Here is a 16450-nt window from a genome sequence, read left to right as displayed (position 1 = left end):
ATACCAGACTAAAGAGCTTGAATCTTATCTAGTGGCAATGTAGGAAGCTGCGGCCATGTTTTAGTTGGGAGTATGCCATGATTAGAGCTGTAATTTAGGGAGACATATCTGGTGGATCTGGGCAGGAGGAATGCAAAATAGGAGAGACTCTGAGTTGGGAGATGTCATTGTTTATTAAGTAGACTGGGTCAGGCGATTGTATTAGGGTGCTGACCATGGAGATGAAAAAGAAGAGATGGGTGCCAAGGATACTATAAGAGTAGAGCCAATGTACTTACAAACTGATTGGGTGTAAGGGTGAAGGAGAGGAAGACCTCAAAGAGGATTCTGAGGCTCCATGAATAGGAACAGAATGCTAGTTCCATTAATAAGCCAGGAGTTAGGAGGAGCAGATTTCATATAAGATGAAGACATCAGTGTTCCTTATGTTGAGTTTGAGGTGACGGTAGAGCCTGTACATAGACATGTATGGTAAGCAGCTAAACATCTGGAATTGGAGCCTGAAAAAATAGAAAAAACTATAGAATTTGGAGTCATCCTCACAAAGACATGGGTTAAAGCACTGGCCATGAATGAGATCTCTATGTCAGAGGGCATGGAGAGAAAAGAACTTAGGATGAAATGGCTATGAGGGGAATGGAGGGGAAGGGGGCTGAGAAGAAACGTTCAGGACAGTGAGAGAAGACAGGGACAGTGGGTCACCACAGAAGTCAAGACAGAAAAGGATTTCCAGGAGTGGGGGTGGGGGGTTCACAATGTCACTGGAGAGATCATGAGGAGGAAGACTGGGGAAAATTCACTGAGCTTTCCAGTTAGGTGGCCCCAGGGATTTTCAAAAGACATTTTCAGTAGAGCAGTGGTGGCAGAAAGCAGACGGCAGGATTGAGGGGTGAGTGCAGAGAGGCAGTGCAGCCAGGATGCCCACTGTTCTTTTGAGTGGTTGTATGATAAAAGCAAAGAGAATGGTAGCTGAAGAGTGCAGGAAGATATGGAGAGCCTTTTTTTTTTTTCCCCTCTAAATATAGAAGCCATGAGAATGATTTTAGAGGAGAAGCAGAAGTTGAATATGGAGGGAATAGAAAGAAGAAAAAGATGGAAGAGAAAGAAGTTGCCAGAATAAGATCAGTAAGGAAGGACGAGGGGATATAGGCCTAGGAGCCCAGGTGGATGATTAAGGCTCAACGAGGAAGTGAGATACCTCCTTGTGGAGTAAGAGTGAAGGATGAATACAGATACAGGGAAATATATGTGTCAAGCTTTGGGACCTCAAATTGAGAACCCAACTTTTACATTTCATCATGGAAAGAGGAGATTACATCCAGGTCCATTCAGTCATTCATTCAGCATGCATTCCTCATCTGTGTTAGTCTAGGGTCTGGAAAAATGGTGGTAAACAAAAGAGGTAAAAACCCTTGCCTTCATGGGGGAGATGGACAATAAACACATAAGCGAATACATATATAATCTGTCAGATGGGTGGTAAGTGGCACAGAGATAAAATGAAGCAGGAAAGTGTCAGTGAGGAGTTGAGAGTGGGTAGGTGGTTGCACTTGACATAGGATCAGGGAAGGCTACCCTGGGCAGTGAGGGGACGTACAGATGGAACAGCAAGTGCAAAGGCCCTGAGTCGGGGTGTACCTGATGTGAGGTGTGGAGTAGGGCTCGAAGTCAAAGAGGTAATGGGCCTGGAGGCCAGCTTGCAGGGGGCCTTATAGGTGATTCTAAGAACTTGGGTTTTTACTCTGTGTGCTGTGTGCACAGCAGTGATGTCATCTGACTCATTCTAAAAGGATCAGTGTGGCCAGGATGGAAGGGAGGTAGACAGTGAGGCAGCTGCTGCTTTGATCAGAGCGGTGGCTGTGGAGATGGTGAGAAGTGCTTAGGCTGTAGACAGTCTGGGAGGCGGAGCCATCAAGGCTAGATGTGGGAAATGAACAAGAAAAGTCAAGGACAGGTCTAGGGTTTTTGGACCTGAGCAACTAAAGGATGGAGTTGCTCCTTGCTGAGATGGGTTAAGGATGTGGGAAGAGCAGACTTGGAGGGAATGTTGGCAGTGTGATTTTGGCTATGATAGTTGAGAGATGCCCTTGAAACTGCCATGGGGAGAGGTTGGAACTTAGAAATGTGGGCATCGTGATGCCGGGACGTAAGGTTGCCAGTGTATGGTGTCATGTGAAGTATGGCACGTGTGGGTGCACTTGGAGGGAACACACGTGCAGCAGAGGTCCCAGGGCTGAGTCCCAGAGCCTCCTGCATTTGGCAGTTGGAGGCATGAGAGGGAAGTGGCCAAGAAGCTGGTGTGGATTAGCTTGTGAGGCAGTGCGTTGGGGAGGGAGCAGGGTTTCCTGTGCAGCCCCCGTGGGGACAGGGAGTCAGTGAATGTGGATAAAAGGAGGGTGTAGCAGGTCTTCATAGTGCATCAGGATGGGCTCATTTTAAGGACTTTCTGGTGGTGCCCAGCAGCCTTGGGCAGGAGTAGAAGTGGAAGGGACTCCAGGGAAGAGGGTTACAAAGGTGGGGGTGAGGGAAGGATGAAGGGCAGGGGGATGCTGGGATGCTAGGGACTGTGGCCCTTGGGCTCAGGCTGGTAGGGTCACAGCTGGGTCCAGAAGAGGCAGGTGACCACGAGAGGACACAGGTCCCGGGATGGGGCCGTGCTGACTGTGAGGACAGGTGAGTTGTGGGGCAATAGGATTGCTCGCCTGGTCCTGGGCCAGCACCTGCTTGCCCCATGCTGGGGTTAGAAAAGTGAGAGATGTGGCATCCTGAGGGACAGCAGGAGGTCCACCTGCCCACTGGGGAAGCAAGACCCTGGATTCACCCTCTCTTCTTCTCTGACACCCTCCCACCTCCCTCTAAGCGTGTGGCCAGATCCCAGACTCAGAACACCAACTAATCTTGATTTTCTCTTTGTTTCTGTTTTGTTTTGTCTTGTTTAATGCCTTGTCCCTTGCGTTCTCCGTGTGTCCTGTGTCCATCTGTCCTCTGTGCCATGGGCGTGGTGCCTCCCTTGCCTGGTGTCATCCCCTCCCTGCCCCCGGCCTTCTCTTCCCGCTTGCCTCCCTCCCTGCCGGCTCCCCGGGGTCGGGGTGGGCAGCATACAACGCCAAGCTGCAGGGCATGGGACACACCGGCTTCCAGCTGCGTCCTCTCCACCGGCTCCGATCTTCCTCCCTCTCCGGTTGGTTCCCCTCCACCCCTTCCCCCTTACCAGTCTCTGGCCCTCATTGTAGCTCTCAGCTTCTCTTCCCCTCTTTCTCATGGACTACTTCTTCTAACCTTTGCCCGCTCTCATCCTGGTTCATTTTTTTCCATCCCCCTTACCTTTCTTCCTCCTCCTTCTGTTCTCTTCTTTCCAACTCTTTGCCACCCCCCCCACTTCCTTACAACCCCCCCCGGCCACAGCCTACTTCTCCCTCCTGCCTCTCTCAAGACTCTCTCCCCCTCCTTTCTGCATGAGCGAGTGCTCCCACTTCTGCATGGACACAGGCCTGATGCTTTTGGCTTTGGCCTTACATGCTAGGAACAGGGTCTAGGTTGACTAGATGAGCTTTCAGGCTCCCCACGGACACACATGCCTTTGCAGTAAGCGTGCTCAGTGAGGGTGGGGACAGTCCAGCCCTCCAGCCACCCTGGCCAGACCACCCAGGCTGCTGGGCCAGGGTCTCAGCAGGAGCCAGGCTGTGCTTTGCATGGGTCACCAGGCTCACGACAAAGAGTGGCGTCCTGGCACCTGCTGTTCTGTCTACTCTTGAGCATGGTCCTCTGGGGACATGGCTCCCCCTCTGCCCTCATCCCGAATCTCTGACCACAGGACCCATGTCCAAGAGTCAGAAGCCCTGGGCGTGGTCTGGGCTCTGCCAGTGACTACCTCTGTGACCCTGGGCAAGTCTCTTAGTTACTCAGAGGGAAAGGGAAAAGGGAGTCATCATAGCCCACCATGTGTATTTTGCATGGTGGCTTGACATGCCCCAATATGGCGTACCCCGCATGGAGGGTGATGCCCACTAGCATCTGCCCATAGGCTGTTAGCTCTGGGGAGGGAGTTGCCCCATCATTTTCCCTGCCCCTCCAAGCCTGGAGGCCCAGGGGAGAGATAGGCTGTGCTCAGGTTCCCCCCAGGTCATGGCCTTGAGCATTTCCAGGAAAAGGCATAGGTGTAGTGGGGATTTTTGACTCCTAATGGCAATATCTGGTGTTTGCCTAGACCCTCCTCTTCCCAGTCCATGGAAAATGGGGAGATGGCTCTAGCAGAATGCCCCCTGTCCGCTTCCTCTCCCCTCCCTTCACCCTTTCTCGGCCTAGTGGTGGGGAGCGCAGTGTTGAGTTGAACCTGGGCGTTGGGGGCAGATCTGGGACAGTGGGCCCGTCCTGAAGGGAGCTGGCATGGCTTGCCCTGGGGCTGCTAGTGTGATCGCCGTGTGGCTTTCTGGTGCCCTGGCCCAGCAGGTGGCCTCCCGGAGACCCTGGCTTTCGGAGCCCCAGGCATGCTGTTGGACACCCAGGCCCGTCGCCTGGAGCTGAGGAATCCAGGCTTTTGGAAATCGGAAGGCTGGAAAGAAGAGCTGGGTCTGCGGGGGTGGCCGTGGCCAGTCCGGGGGCCAGGGGGGGATAGGGGCGGCGTGTGATGAAACCTGACTCCAGGCGTTTGTCTATAGGACTCGGGGCACCTGTGCTTTGCCAAAGTGGTTGTTTGGGTGTGTGCTAGGGCTGCAGAGGTCAGAGTGTGTGTGTGTGTGTGTGTGCACGCGTGTAGGGAGTGGAGCATGTGGACACAGAGGCCTCGACAGAGACAGGGAACCAGGCCAAGTGACCGAGAAAGTCCTGGGGTTGAGGGTGGTGGTGTGGAGGTGTGTGGCAGGGACTAAATCTATTTTTAGCATCGGTCAGTCTCTGGGACATGAGGGAGGGGTGTTCTCTCTGTGACACTGGCTGTTAGCTTGTGTCCAGCTGTCCCAGCTTGGCTGAGGAACAATAGAGCTCTCTTCCCCCCCTCTGCCATGCCCTGTCTCCCCTCCTGTAGAGAAGGACAAGAGAGAGGGGACATGGCTCTCCAGCACTCTGGGGCATATCTGGGCCTGCCAAAGGGAACAACAGTGAGATACTGTGTTCAGAGAATGTGAGAGGCTCTGACTGGCCACTGGTGCCATGGGGCACGCTGCAGGGGGAGGGGCCATCTCCGTGGGAGTGGAATGTGGGGTCTTCCCCTTCTGCAGAGTCCAGCTTTTTGGGGGTCGTCCTGTCTATCCCTCCCCCTGCCACGGGACTTGAGGAGGTGTGGTCATTTTCAGATAGCTGACTATACCAGGATCTCACTTCCTCCGCCGTTGAGAAGCCCCTCTCGGGTGGTCTGGCCCCTTCTCTGGGCGGCTACAGCCAGCTCAGCTCCTGACCGTGGAGGGCAAACCAGAGAGCCTTTTCTCTGTCCCTCGGGGAGATTTAGGGCCTCGAATGGAAACAGACCCACTTTTCAAGGGCAGACATCAGATCCCCAACCAGGGAACCCGGCCACCCCTTGCAAAGGCACAAGGATCTGCCAGAAAGAGGCTGCTGGGCTGGGTGAGCCGGAACTGAAACCAGCCCTAATGCATTTCTTTTAACCTTGGAGCTGAACTTAGCTCCAAACCCCCAGAGCCTTTCCCAAATGGGCCTCCTTTGTCACAATTATTATTAGAAAATCAATGGTTATGTCTGTTTCTTTCTAATGTTTTTGCCAGGAATGAAACACACGGCAGCTCTGGACCAGGCCGCCCAGGAGGCAGGGACTCGGTGGAGGTGGGAAAAGTGGGGCGAAGGCAGGAAGCCCCTGCAAACGTGGTGTGGTGCTCAGGGCAGCCCCCTCTCTGATGGCTGGGAGCCTGGGGTGGCTGCGGCCTGGGGTCCCAGGAGCTGCCAGCCCTGGGAGAGCCTGCTGCGTCTTTAATCTGGCTTGATGGTCCTATCCTGGTCCTAACTATTGGATCAGTGACCTCCCATTTTCCTATTTGGAAAATCAGGGCACTCTAAGAGGAGGGCTTATTTGCTTTAAGTCAAGCAGTTTGTGAGACTGGTTCACTGTCCCGTTCAGGGCTCTTTTCTCTCGGTTGAGACAGCAGGCAGGCTGCCCTGGGTTGTAGAGAGTCCCGAGAGGAGGCCTGAAACCTCCTCCCACAGCCCCCTGGGTCCGTCTGCCTTGTAGATACTACAGCAGTCCTGCCGCAATCCGGATGGGGCCCCCGGCTATGTGATCGGATGAGTGCGTGTCTCCGAGGGACTGTGTGTGCGTGTGCGCGTGAGCGAGTGTGTGTCCACCCCTCGTCTGGCGTCGGCAGCCTGCTGTTCGTGACAGGTCAGAAGGCTTCCCAGCCTGGGATTTTCATGGCAGCCTTAGCGGCTGTGCCAGGAGCCGGAGCAGGGGACACGCAGACCCCACCATGGAGGGCAGGCTATTCAGTCTGGAATGGGCCTCACAGGCACATCCTGGGGGGACCAGTGGTGTGTGTGTGTGCGCAGAGTGCCACGGGACAGGGCTCCCCGATGTGTCGGCCACAAGGCCGGCGCAGCCAGGGTCCCATGTGTCTTCTGGTGCAGCCCAGAACTTCCCCTCGCTTAACCTACCCCTGCGGGGGGTGTGGTGAAGGCAGAGCTGCGGATGTCCTCGCGCAAGATCACGAAGACAAGAAGCCTGTCCTCAGGCTGGGTCTTGGCTTCTGGGCCGTGGGGAGTATGTTTTCTAGGATTCTGGTGCCGGCTCAGTGAGGCTCAGCCCAGCTTCGGGGAGACAGAGTAGGAAGGAAGGCGGGTGAGGCTAACAGCCTGCCACGGCCTGGGGAATGGAAGGGAATGCAGAAAGGCAGATGGAGCGCATGACTTCAGGCCCTTGGCCTGCTGCTCGGAGGGGAGGGGAGGGGAGGGGAGCGGCGGGGCGGGAAGCTGGACCATCTTTGGGGCACAACGAGGGGAGGGTAGACGAGAGGCCAACATAAAGGCGGTTGGTAAAGTTTTTCAGAGGTGCACGGGAGGAAGGCTGGGGAACCCCAGAGAAGGCCAGCAATATTCTAGGGTCCAGCTGGGGCTGGGGACTTCATGACAAGGCTTAGTCATTTCTTTGTTTCTTCTCGGGAGCACCATCTGCGAGATGATGCATTATTTGCACTCTCCCAAGTTCTTCCCTGCGGGCCTGATGTTGCTTGTTGGTTGATGCAGTCACCTTGGAGACGGTCTCTCCTCTCCCCACCTTCCCTCACTTGCCTGGAAACCCTGGCCCTCGGCCTCCAGGGTTTGAAAGGCATTGACATCTGTTTCTTGTATCAGCCCTTTGTGCTTTGGGTCCCAATCCTGTGCAGGGTGGAGAATCCTGGGGAAGGCCAGCCCCACCTCAGTGGATCCCCCACCCTGCAGAGGAAGCCTGGGGTGTGGGCAGAGGGAGGCAGTGGGGAGTCCGGAGGTGAGACAGGCCCAGCTCCAGCGTGGACCCTGGCTGAGACACACCTCCTTCTCTGGGGAACTGGGCCTGATCGATCCTTTCTCGTCTACAATCCTCATTCCCCCCTCTGCCCCGCATTCCTTGCAGGGGTGCAGGCTCGGGAGAAGCAGCCTGCAGAGCCCCCTGCCCCTCTCCGGAGGCGGGCAGCCAGCGATGGACAGTATGAGAACCAGTCTCCAGAACCCGCGTCCCCCCGTAGCCCTGGGGTTCGTTCCCCTGTCCAGTGCGTCTCCCCTGAGCTGGCTCTCACCATTGCCCTCAATCCTGGAGGGCGACCCAAAGAGGTGAGTCCTTGGGCTGCATCCTGTGGCCAGAGAGATAGGAGTGGAGCCCGCCTCAATGGTCTAGGAGTCACAGTGTCACCTGCGTGGCCCTGCCCTATCAGGAAACTCAGTCCTCACCCCGTATCTCTTCTCTGGCACATGGAATCTGGCATTTCCTCCCTAAATAGCTTATATGCTCCCACTTTTTAGATTAACACTGAGATCAAAGTTCCCTCCTTGATTCCTAAAGAGTGCTGTTTAGTAGGATGGTAAGGGTATGACACAGATGACCACAGTCTCTAAGCTCCCAGCCAGACCCTATAGACTGACAAGAGTGGTTTTGAATTCTTTCTAGGTGTGGGGTTTCCTTGGGAGATCTAATTTCAATGCCAAAATGTCTGTCTGTCATGGGAGGCAGTAGCTTTCACACTTCAAAGAGCAAAACAACCACCAGGGAGCTTGATAAAAATGTTAATTCCCAAGTCCACCTCCAGAGATCCCAGCATATTAGATCTGGGGCAGGGCCTAGGAATAGGCGTTTTAAACATCCATGCTGGAAGATTCTGATATGAGTGACCCATGTCCCAGAAAATCCAGGCTAGCGAGTCATTCTGGCTAAAAATGGTTTTTGGACATCTTTTCTCTGCTGCCTTCTGGCAGGACCTGAGTCCCCCATCCCCAGCCCCATTCTCTTTGTCTCTGTTGCGGAATATTTCCAAGGCAAGTGTTCCTGATTTCCACCCGTGCTGGATCATGGCTTTGCAAATAGAACTTCTCATTCTCTCAGTGACAAAGGAGTTGGGGTTGGGGGGTGGGCCATGAATGGCCAGGATCTCCCTTTGGACTTTGTGGTTCCTCGGGGACGGGTGGGTGGTAGGGCTGGCAAGGGGACATGTGGGCTTGTTACCTGGGAAACCTGTGCTCTTCAGGGTCACAGCCACCAGTGGGCATCCCCTCCCACCTCCCCTCTTCTTCTCCCGCAGCCCCATCTGCACAGCTACAAGGAGGCCTTTGAGGAGATGGAGGGAACCTCCCCGACCAGCCCACCGTCCAGTGGGGGTAAGAGCTCCTCACTAAGCCTGTCTTCCCTGGGTCCCCGCAAGGCTCTCTCTCAGCCCTGGCCTGAGTAAGCACCTCGGGTTTGGGGGGAGATGCTGACAGAGGGCAGGGCTGAGATCTGTCACTCTGGGTCCAGATGGCTCGTTTCACTTCACCATCCCTGTCCGACTCCCCTTCCTTCCATTGTCCACACGCACGCATGTGGGGGTGCAACAGCCACCCCTCCACATCGGGATCCTACTGACCTTCTGTGGGGTCTCTGGCCTCCCAAAGTCCAGAATTTTCCTAATCATTGAGAGGTTTTGCATCTTGTGTGCAAAACTCCACCCTCCCATCCTAAAGTGACTCTCTGTGACCTGCTGTGTATCTCTGGTCTTCTGTACCCCTTGATCTCCTTGCTCCTGAGCCCCATTTCTATCTATATCCGGGCACCTCTTCCATTTCACTCAGTCTACTAAGTTTTCATCAGGGGAAGAAAGGAGTCCCCAGCTCATCTGTCCACAGTGTCCGGGCAGGAATATTCAGTCTCTAGCCTGTGATGCACTCACGGGAGAGGCAAAGCCCTGATGGGCAGAGGCCTTTCCATCCAAAGAGAAGATCTGGATGAGTGCAGGGCTGGGGTCGTGTACCTTATGGTAGATGAGACAGGGGGAGCTGGAAGTGGGGTAGCCGTGGAATGACAGCGATAGAACATGCCTGAGAAGGACTCAGGGTCCCTGTGGCAGGCCTGGGGCAACCAAGGAAGGAGAGACCAGGAAGGGTTGGAGGTTGAGGACGGAGACCAGAGCTGGCAGTATGTTCTCCCGAGGCCTGGCTGTCCTGAGGGGAGAGTGTGCCCTGGGCTGAGGACCTTGTGTGGGCTGCTGTCTGGGGCACACAGGAAGCCAAAGCTGGGAGTGGAAGCCATGATCCTCCCTAGGGCAGCGTGGCCCAGTGGAAATCCAGCCCAAGTCACGTTTGTGATGGAGCATTTTCTAATGTCTGCATTGAAAAACATCATAGAAAACTGGAGAAGTAAACTTTAATATTTTTTTGTTTAACCCCAACTGTCTAAAACATTATCATTTCAATAGATAGATCAAGATAAAAATATTAATGAGGTATCTTACAAACTTTAAAAAAAATTTTTTTTTGACTTTTTTTAAAAATTTTATTTTTTATAAACATATAATATATTTTTATCCCCAGGAGTACAGGTCTGTGAATCACCAGGTTAAAAAAATTTTTATTGAGAGTCAATCAGCCAACACATCGTACCTCATCATTAGTTTCAGATGTCGTGTTCAATGATTCATCAGTCGCCTCTAACGCCCAGTGCTCAATCTTTTTTTTTTCTTTTAATGTGAAAAGAGGCTGGTGAAATTACTTTTAACAGGTTTTAAGGAATTCGAAAGATCTATGATATTATAATTTCAACATGGAATCAATATAAAGAGATACATCGCATTCGTGTTTCCTACCAAGTGTTTGAGACCCAGTGTGTGTTACACCTGGAGCGGATCTCAATTCAGATTGGCTGTACAGCCGTCACCGACCTGCCTGCCATCCTGGACAGTGCGCGCCCAGGGCAGGCTACCCAAGAGGCAATTCCGTGGCCTTTTGTGACTCCCTAGAATCGCTCTCCTTCCTGAGGGTGGTCTTAACCCTCCACCCTCCTGCATGCTTTTATTCGCTGTTGGTCCAGTCAGCCAGGATCTTGGGCATCACCCCATGTGGGATGGAAGCCATCCGGGTGGCGTGAGGCTTAGGTTTTGTCATATGTGTCTGTTCCCGTTCTTCACTCGCTGCCCTGGCCAGCCCTGCTGCCCCAGCAGGGAGAATAAGTCAGAGGTTTCATCAGTGCACAGGGTTGGGAGAGAGGACAGAGGCGGAGAAATGCAAGGAATTCCTCTCTTGGGAAGCAAAAACCTTGCCTGGCTTTGGGGCCGCCCACTCGTCTGCTTCAGCAGAAGAGCCTGATGCCGGGGGACGGGGGCACGAGCAACTAGGGAGCTGGAGGAGCTGGAGGTGGAACCGAGAGAAACCTCCCCCTGCCTCTTGTCCTCTTCGTCTTGTCTCAGTGGTCGCCCTGTGCCTCTGCAGCACCTCCTTTACCAACACATGCTCGCCTGTGGGCTGGAGATGCTCCACAGGTGTTCAAGGGACTGTGGTCTCTGAGGCTGGGCTCATTCCTCCATGGTTAATTACATTCAGATTCATTCATTTGACAAACATCAATAAGGGTCTGTTGCAAGACGCCATTTTTAGTAATGGGCAGGGGTGCGGGAGGGGGGCAGAAACTGAATCTTTGTGTGTGGGGTGTGTGTGTGTGTGTGTGTGTGTGTGTGTAAGGAGAGGGAGGGATAGAGACATGCAAGCTTTGCCTTACCTTGTTATTGGGATGTGTGCATTTGTACACATTTGTCCCCTCTGCTGTGTTATGTCCACTGGGCATCTGAGGACGGTGTTCGGACGCAGTCTGCCCCATCTAGAGCCCTGTGATTTCTCACTATTTCTGTGTGTAACTGTGTATACACCCACATGTGCACGGAGAAGCTATGTATGTTGCTTATAGTGAGAGACTGTATGTTTTTGTTTCCAGTGGGTCTCTCTGTCTTTTGGGGAAAGGAGAAGTCCAGGAGGGTCCTGGGGCTGCCGTGTGGGGACCAGGCACCCAAGGGCTACAGCTCATTTGTTGGCACCTTTGGTGTGTGGCAGGCAGGCTTGGGCTCTGGCTGACCTGTGTGGCTGCCTGTCCTCAGGGCCGGTGGCCTCTGCATGCTCCCAGCAGCCGTGATAGGAGACATGGCAGTTCCCCCCGAGAAATCGTGTGACTGGGCATACCAACCACCCTGCCGTTCAGCTCGGAGTCCAGCCATGTCCTTGGCTGGTGGGACAAGGTTGGACAGCCCTTTCTGACCTTGCGTGTTCCATGACACCTCTAGCCCAGCCAGGCAGCTTGGAAGGGCCCTGGGGTTTGCACAGGGAGTTGGTGCTCTTGCCAGAGGAACACCGAGATTTTGGGAGTACAGAGAGCCCTACACTGAGAAATTCTCTCTTCCTGGGGTTTACAAGTGGCATGGTTGGCTGGGGGTCAAAGACCTCCAGCTGAGGGCTACCCAGGGGTCTCAGGGTTGGCAGGGCTCCCCCTGTGATCCCTTATTCCCTCTGTCCTTTATAGGATGTGCCTTCTTGTTTTCCCGTTTCCTTTTGTTCTCTAAGCCCACCCAAGTGCATGGTGTAGAAAGACTTGTGTGTGTGTTGGGGGAGCAAGAGGATGAGGGAAGAGAGAATATAATCCAGAGGAAGTCAGAGATAGCCAAGGAAAGCCGTGTGTATGTTGTAAGCTATGGCGATGTAAGGGGACTGCAGTGATGCCCCTGGGGGCCCCAGGATAGAAGTTATTTGCTCTAGGTTGAGGGCCAGGGCCGGCTTGAGGGGCATTTGCTGACTTTTTCACTCTACCCTTGGAGCTGTGGAGAAACACAGAAACAGGAAAGGGCAGTGGGAGCAAGGCAGCAACCCCTGGGGCTGGGGCCGGCTCCCCTGTCCTCCTTCCTGCTGCCCACCCCTCACCAACATGTCCTCACTCAAGGGTGTCCCCGCTCCTGCCCCCCTTTTCCTCTCCCCACACCTCCCTCATCCCCAGGCTCACTCCCCGTGTCTCCTCTTTTCTTCTTGGCACAGTGCGCTCCCCTCCAGGTCTGGCCAAGACACCCCTGTCTGCTCTCGGCCTGAAACCCCACAATCCAGCGGACATCCTGTTGCACCCTACAGGTGGTGAGTGACTCCAGCTGGAAGGGAGGCGGTAGGGAGGCCAGAGGGAGGAGTAGGGGTTGGAGGACCCCTGTGGTCCCGGGCCGAGCCTCGGGATCTCATCAAAAAATGCCCAGAGGTGATGGGTCCTCAGGACCCTCTGGAAACAAGAAAGCCTGGCTTTGTGCCCACAATGCGGTCAGTCCTGAGGAGGGGGGCTCTCTGCAGGGGTTGAGGGGGATGGGTCCCTCTGCAACCTCGTGCCCATGGACAGGTAGGGTCAGTGCCACTCCAAAGGGGCTCAGAATTGGGGATTTGGACGCTTGGCCTCAGTTTCCTTGGAGTTGGTTAGCTCCCTGCCAGAAGCCTGGCTCTATCCCCCCGTACACACACACACACACACACACACACACACACACACACACACACACATATATACCTGTGCGTGCACACACACACCCCAGTTCCCACCTCCCACTTCCTCACCACATCCCCCAGCTCCCCTCCTCCCTGTGGGCAAGGGGAGAGTAGAGGGCCCTGGTCCCTGAGTGGCCATTTTGAGCAGACTGAGACCAGAAGGTTGTCTCTGGTTTTAGGGCTGGGCTGGGGCTCTTGGGGCCAACTTTGCTTTTCTTCCTTAGTCGCCAGAAGACTGATCCAGCCAGGTAGGAGGGCAATGACACGCATGTGTGACCCACATGGACACACGGCCGGCACAGCCTCCCCCTTGGAGGTGTCTGCATGGCCGGGGACACTGAGTCACCGGGGAGCACAAGGGGCCTGGGGCTTCCTCTCACCAGCCAGCACACTTCTGCTTGAGATGCAAACCCCAGGCGTAGGGGCTGGCGGGGGGCGGGGGGCTTGTCCCTGAGACCGAAGCCCTCTTTAGACTATGTGTCCCGAGCCCCCAGGGCCGTGTCAGGGTGGACCTCACCTCTTACCCTGGGCTCCTCTGCCCCGGTCTCATCCCTGCTTTCTTGCCTCTTTTTTCTCAGCGGATTGTCTTTCAGGAAATAATCTCTGTTAATCGATCTCTCTCTCTCCTTTCTGCTTTTCCTCTCCTCCTCACCTGCCTCTCTTTCCTGCCTCTCCTTCCTCCTACCTCTCCTCTCATCTTCCCTCAGAGGAGGATGAGGGGAAGGTGGTGACTGAGCTTCCCAAAGGTAAGTGTGGCTTTGCTGTGTGGCCGCTTCCTGCTCTCTGGGTCTGGGAATGGCCATTCTTGAGTAGCTTGCCCGGGCTGGCTCGGGAGTAGCTCTCTTTCCTGACAGGTCTCAGATGACTGGGCACATAGCCTTCTGTTCCCCACCCCCCCCCCCACCCCGTGATGAGCTGTCACTCACTCTGGATGTTGCCTGAGTTCTAACGGGCAAGCTGGGCTGGGGTTCAGGCATAGCCGGCTCCAGGCATCAGGGCGGTGCCATCTGGTGACGACCCCCACCTACAGCCGCACCCCCACTAGCTTGACTGGGGGTGCTGCCAGCCCCCTCGGCAGGCGAAGGGACGCACGTTCTTCTGCTGCCTGGGGGCACTCCATGTGTGTCACTCAAAGCAGGCCTTCTCAGCAGTCTTAGCCAAGAGTAGGCTTCTTGAAGCCCGTGCTTGGGGCTTCTCAACACAGGTGGTAGGAAGTCTGTCCTTCTGGGAGCTTGGATTCCTCTGAGGCTCTCAGAACAGTGATGGGTCCACTCCCACATGAGTGAGTCGGGACACCCATGCACATAATTTTGATAGTTTTCTGGAGTTCGCATGTTTGTGGCTCAGCTTAACCCTCGATTTAGATGAACTCTGTGTTGTATGTGAAGCAGGGAATGGGATGTAAGCAGAGAAAGGAAAGCAGAGAGGGGACTTGATTGGGTTGGAGGCCTTTAACTTATTAGGGACAGAATTCAAATGACAAGTCAGAGCATGAGGTAAAATGAAGAGGGTGCCAGCCTAGGCCTTTTGTGTGTGGCTCTGGGCATCCGTGTCCCCATCTCCTTCACCAGGGGGCCTTGGATGGGGGGAGGCTGAGGTCCCTTCCAGCTCTGACGTGTTAGATGTTCTGACCTCCCACTTGGGTCCTGGTTCTCTGCAGCCTGGTTTCCTTAAAGTTCTATCAGCTTTTCTTCCTCCCTCCCTCCCTCCTTCCTTTTTCCTTCCTTCCTTCCTTCCTTCCTTCCTTCCTTCCTTCCTTCCTTCCTTCCTTCCTTCCTTTCTTTCTTTCCCACAAATGCTCTTAGTGGGAGGGTCTGAGGGGAGATTATCCCAGGAGCTGACAGGCCCTGGATGCTCTGTTTCCCGCTTGGGGGCAATGCTTCAGAGAAGTGAGTATTAGCAGTTATGAACTGAGACCTGCCCATTTTGCCTCACAGATGCCTTTCAGCCTTCACAGCCCCGAGGCCTCCAGCCCTCTTCCCTGTGTCCTGGAGCCACAGAGTTTGGAGGGGAAGGTTCTTGCGGATCTCCTCAGCTACACCCATCATTTTCATGGATGTGGGGCTGAGGCCTGTGTTGTGGGGTTGGGGGTCTGGGGCTTCTGCCCAAGGCCACAGTGAGGAGGCAGCAGGACCCAGACTGGACCTACTCTTCTGTCTCCTCCTCATCTAGGGGCTATTTCAAGGCCCTCCTCCTGCCTCTAGGCACTGTGCCCTGGGATTCCAGCGTGGGGTTGGAATTGCTGTTGCGGCCTGGGGTGTGGGGCAGGAGAGTGGCAGGGAGCAAGGCTGTGGGCAGCCTGTTCCATTTTTCCTGACTCATGTACCGCCTCCCGGGTCAGACTAAAGCACATTCTTTGCTGAGCCTCTGAAGTGTTGCTTGATTTCCCTGCTGAGACTTTGATGAGAAATTCAGAAAAAGATTCCTGTGAGGAAAAATGATCAGAGGCAGGATTACCCAGCTAGAGGAAGAGCAGACTTTAAGGGAACCTGCTCTGGTCAAGGCACTGTGCTTAATGTTTGTCATGCATTCATTGTCTTATTCACTGATTCATTTATTCAGTATTTTATGTGCCTACCGTGTGCTGTGCCCTGGGCCAGGCTCTGGGAATGTAGTGATAAGCAGTACTGTGACTCCTCATCTCATGGAGCATAGGTAGGAGCAGAAGCCAGAATTAAATTACTTGGAATTACATATTGAGAGAGTGCTCCAAAGGGAAGGGATATAGTTTAGGAGACTTTCTAGCCAAGAACCTGACTTTGGCTGAAGAAGTAAGATGTGAGGGTGAGTGACATTAACTTGGTGAAACTGGCAGGTGAGAAGAGCATTCCATTTGGAGGAAAAGCATGTACAAAGGCCCTGGGGTTGGAGAGGATTGCATTTCTTCCCCCCTAGGAATCGCATAATCAGTGAGGCTGAGAGTAAGAGGGAGCTAGAGGATGGAGCAAGGGGGAATGTGGTCCGGATGAGGTTCAGCAGGCAGGAGTAGGACTATGTAGGACCATTGTCACACCTTCTTGTTTAGCAATCACAGATGCATCCAAAAGAAAGTGGTAGGGACCCCATTTTACCAATGAGGAGATGATGTTTAGGGCTGTTAAATGTCTTGTCTAAGGCCTAACATGGTCAGTCAGGGGCACGGCTGAGAGCGAATGCCAGATCTGTGGAGGCTGCCCCCTTTTCCATGTGACTGCACTGGGCACAACCTCTAAAGAGTGGGCCTGGGGACTGGGCACTCTCCTCCATGAAGGAAGGAGAGGAAGAAAGCCTGCAGCAGTAAAGACATGAGGTCAGCATCAAGAATATCTTCCCAGATGAAACAGGGAAAGAAGGTGTGGAAGCTTCTTTAGGTTAGATTCTGTACGGATGACCAGGTGACTAGATCCTTGGGGGTGGGTGTGCAGTGGCAGGAAATGCACCTCAGGGTGGGGGTGAAGAGCTGACCGCGCCCTGGGTCTGGGGGGCCAAGTCACTCTTCTGCTTCCTTCTACTCTCAGCAGCCAACAGCCAC

The 16450-nt window shown here is 54.3% G+C and overlaps 1 protein-coding gene across 8 annotated transcripts in view; it reads left to right on the top strand.

Moving 5' to 3' along the window:
* Positions 1-16450, top strand: part of TNS1 (tensin 1) — a 106831-nt gene that overhangs the window by 69939 nt on the left and 20442 nt on the right. For 2 of the 8 annotated variants that reach the window (XM_032847446.1, XM_032847453.1), the window contains 6 exons: positions 3098-3181; positions 7553-7749; positions 8712-8787; positions 12454-12546; positions 13164-13187; positions 13647-13685. In XM_032847446.1, the coding sequence (XP_032703337.1) occupies positions 3098-3181; positions 7553-7749; positions 8712-8787; positions 12454-12546; positions 13164-13187; positions 13647-13685 (513 nt within the window). The remainder of the gene's footprint in view (positions 1-3097; positions 3182-7552; positions 7750-8711; positions 8788-12453; positions 12547-13163; positions 13188-13646; positions 13686-16450) is intronic. The other 6 variants (XM_032847450.1, XM_032847447.1, XM_032847448.1 and 3 more) reach the window with 6 other exon arrangements.

This window comes from Lontra canadensis, unplaced genomic scaffold, assembly GCF_010015895.1.
Source record: "Lontra canadensis isolate GAN:19392208 unplaced genomic scaffold, GSC_riverotter_1.0 scaffold188, whole genome shotgun sequence".
NCBI lineage: Eukaryota > Metazoa > Chordata > Mammalia > Carnivora > Mustelidae > Lontra > Lontra canadensis.
The sequence above is the reverse complement of the archived record's forward strand: the minus strand, read 5'-3'. Positions and strand labels throughout refer to the sequence as shown.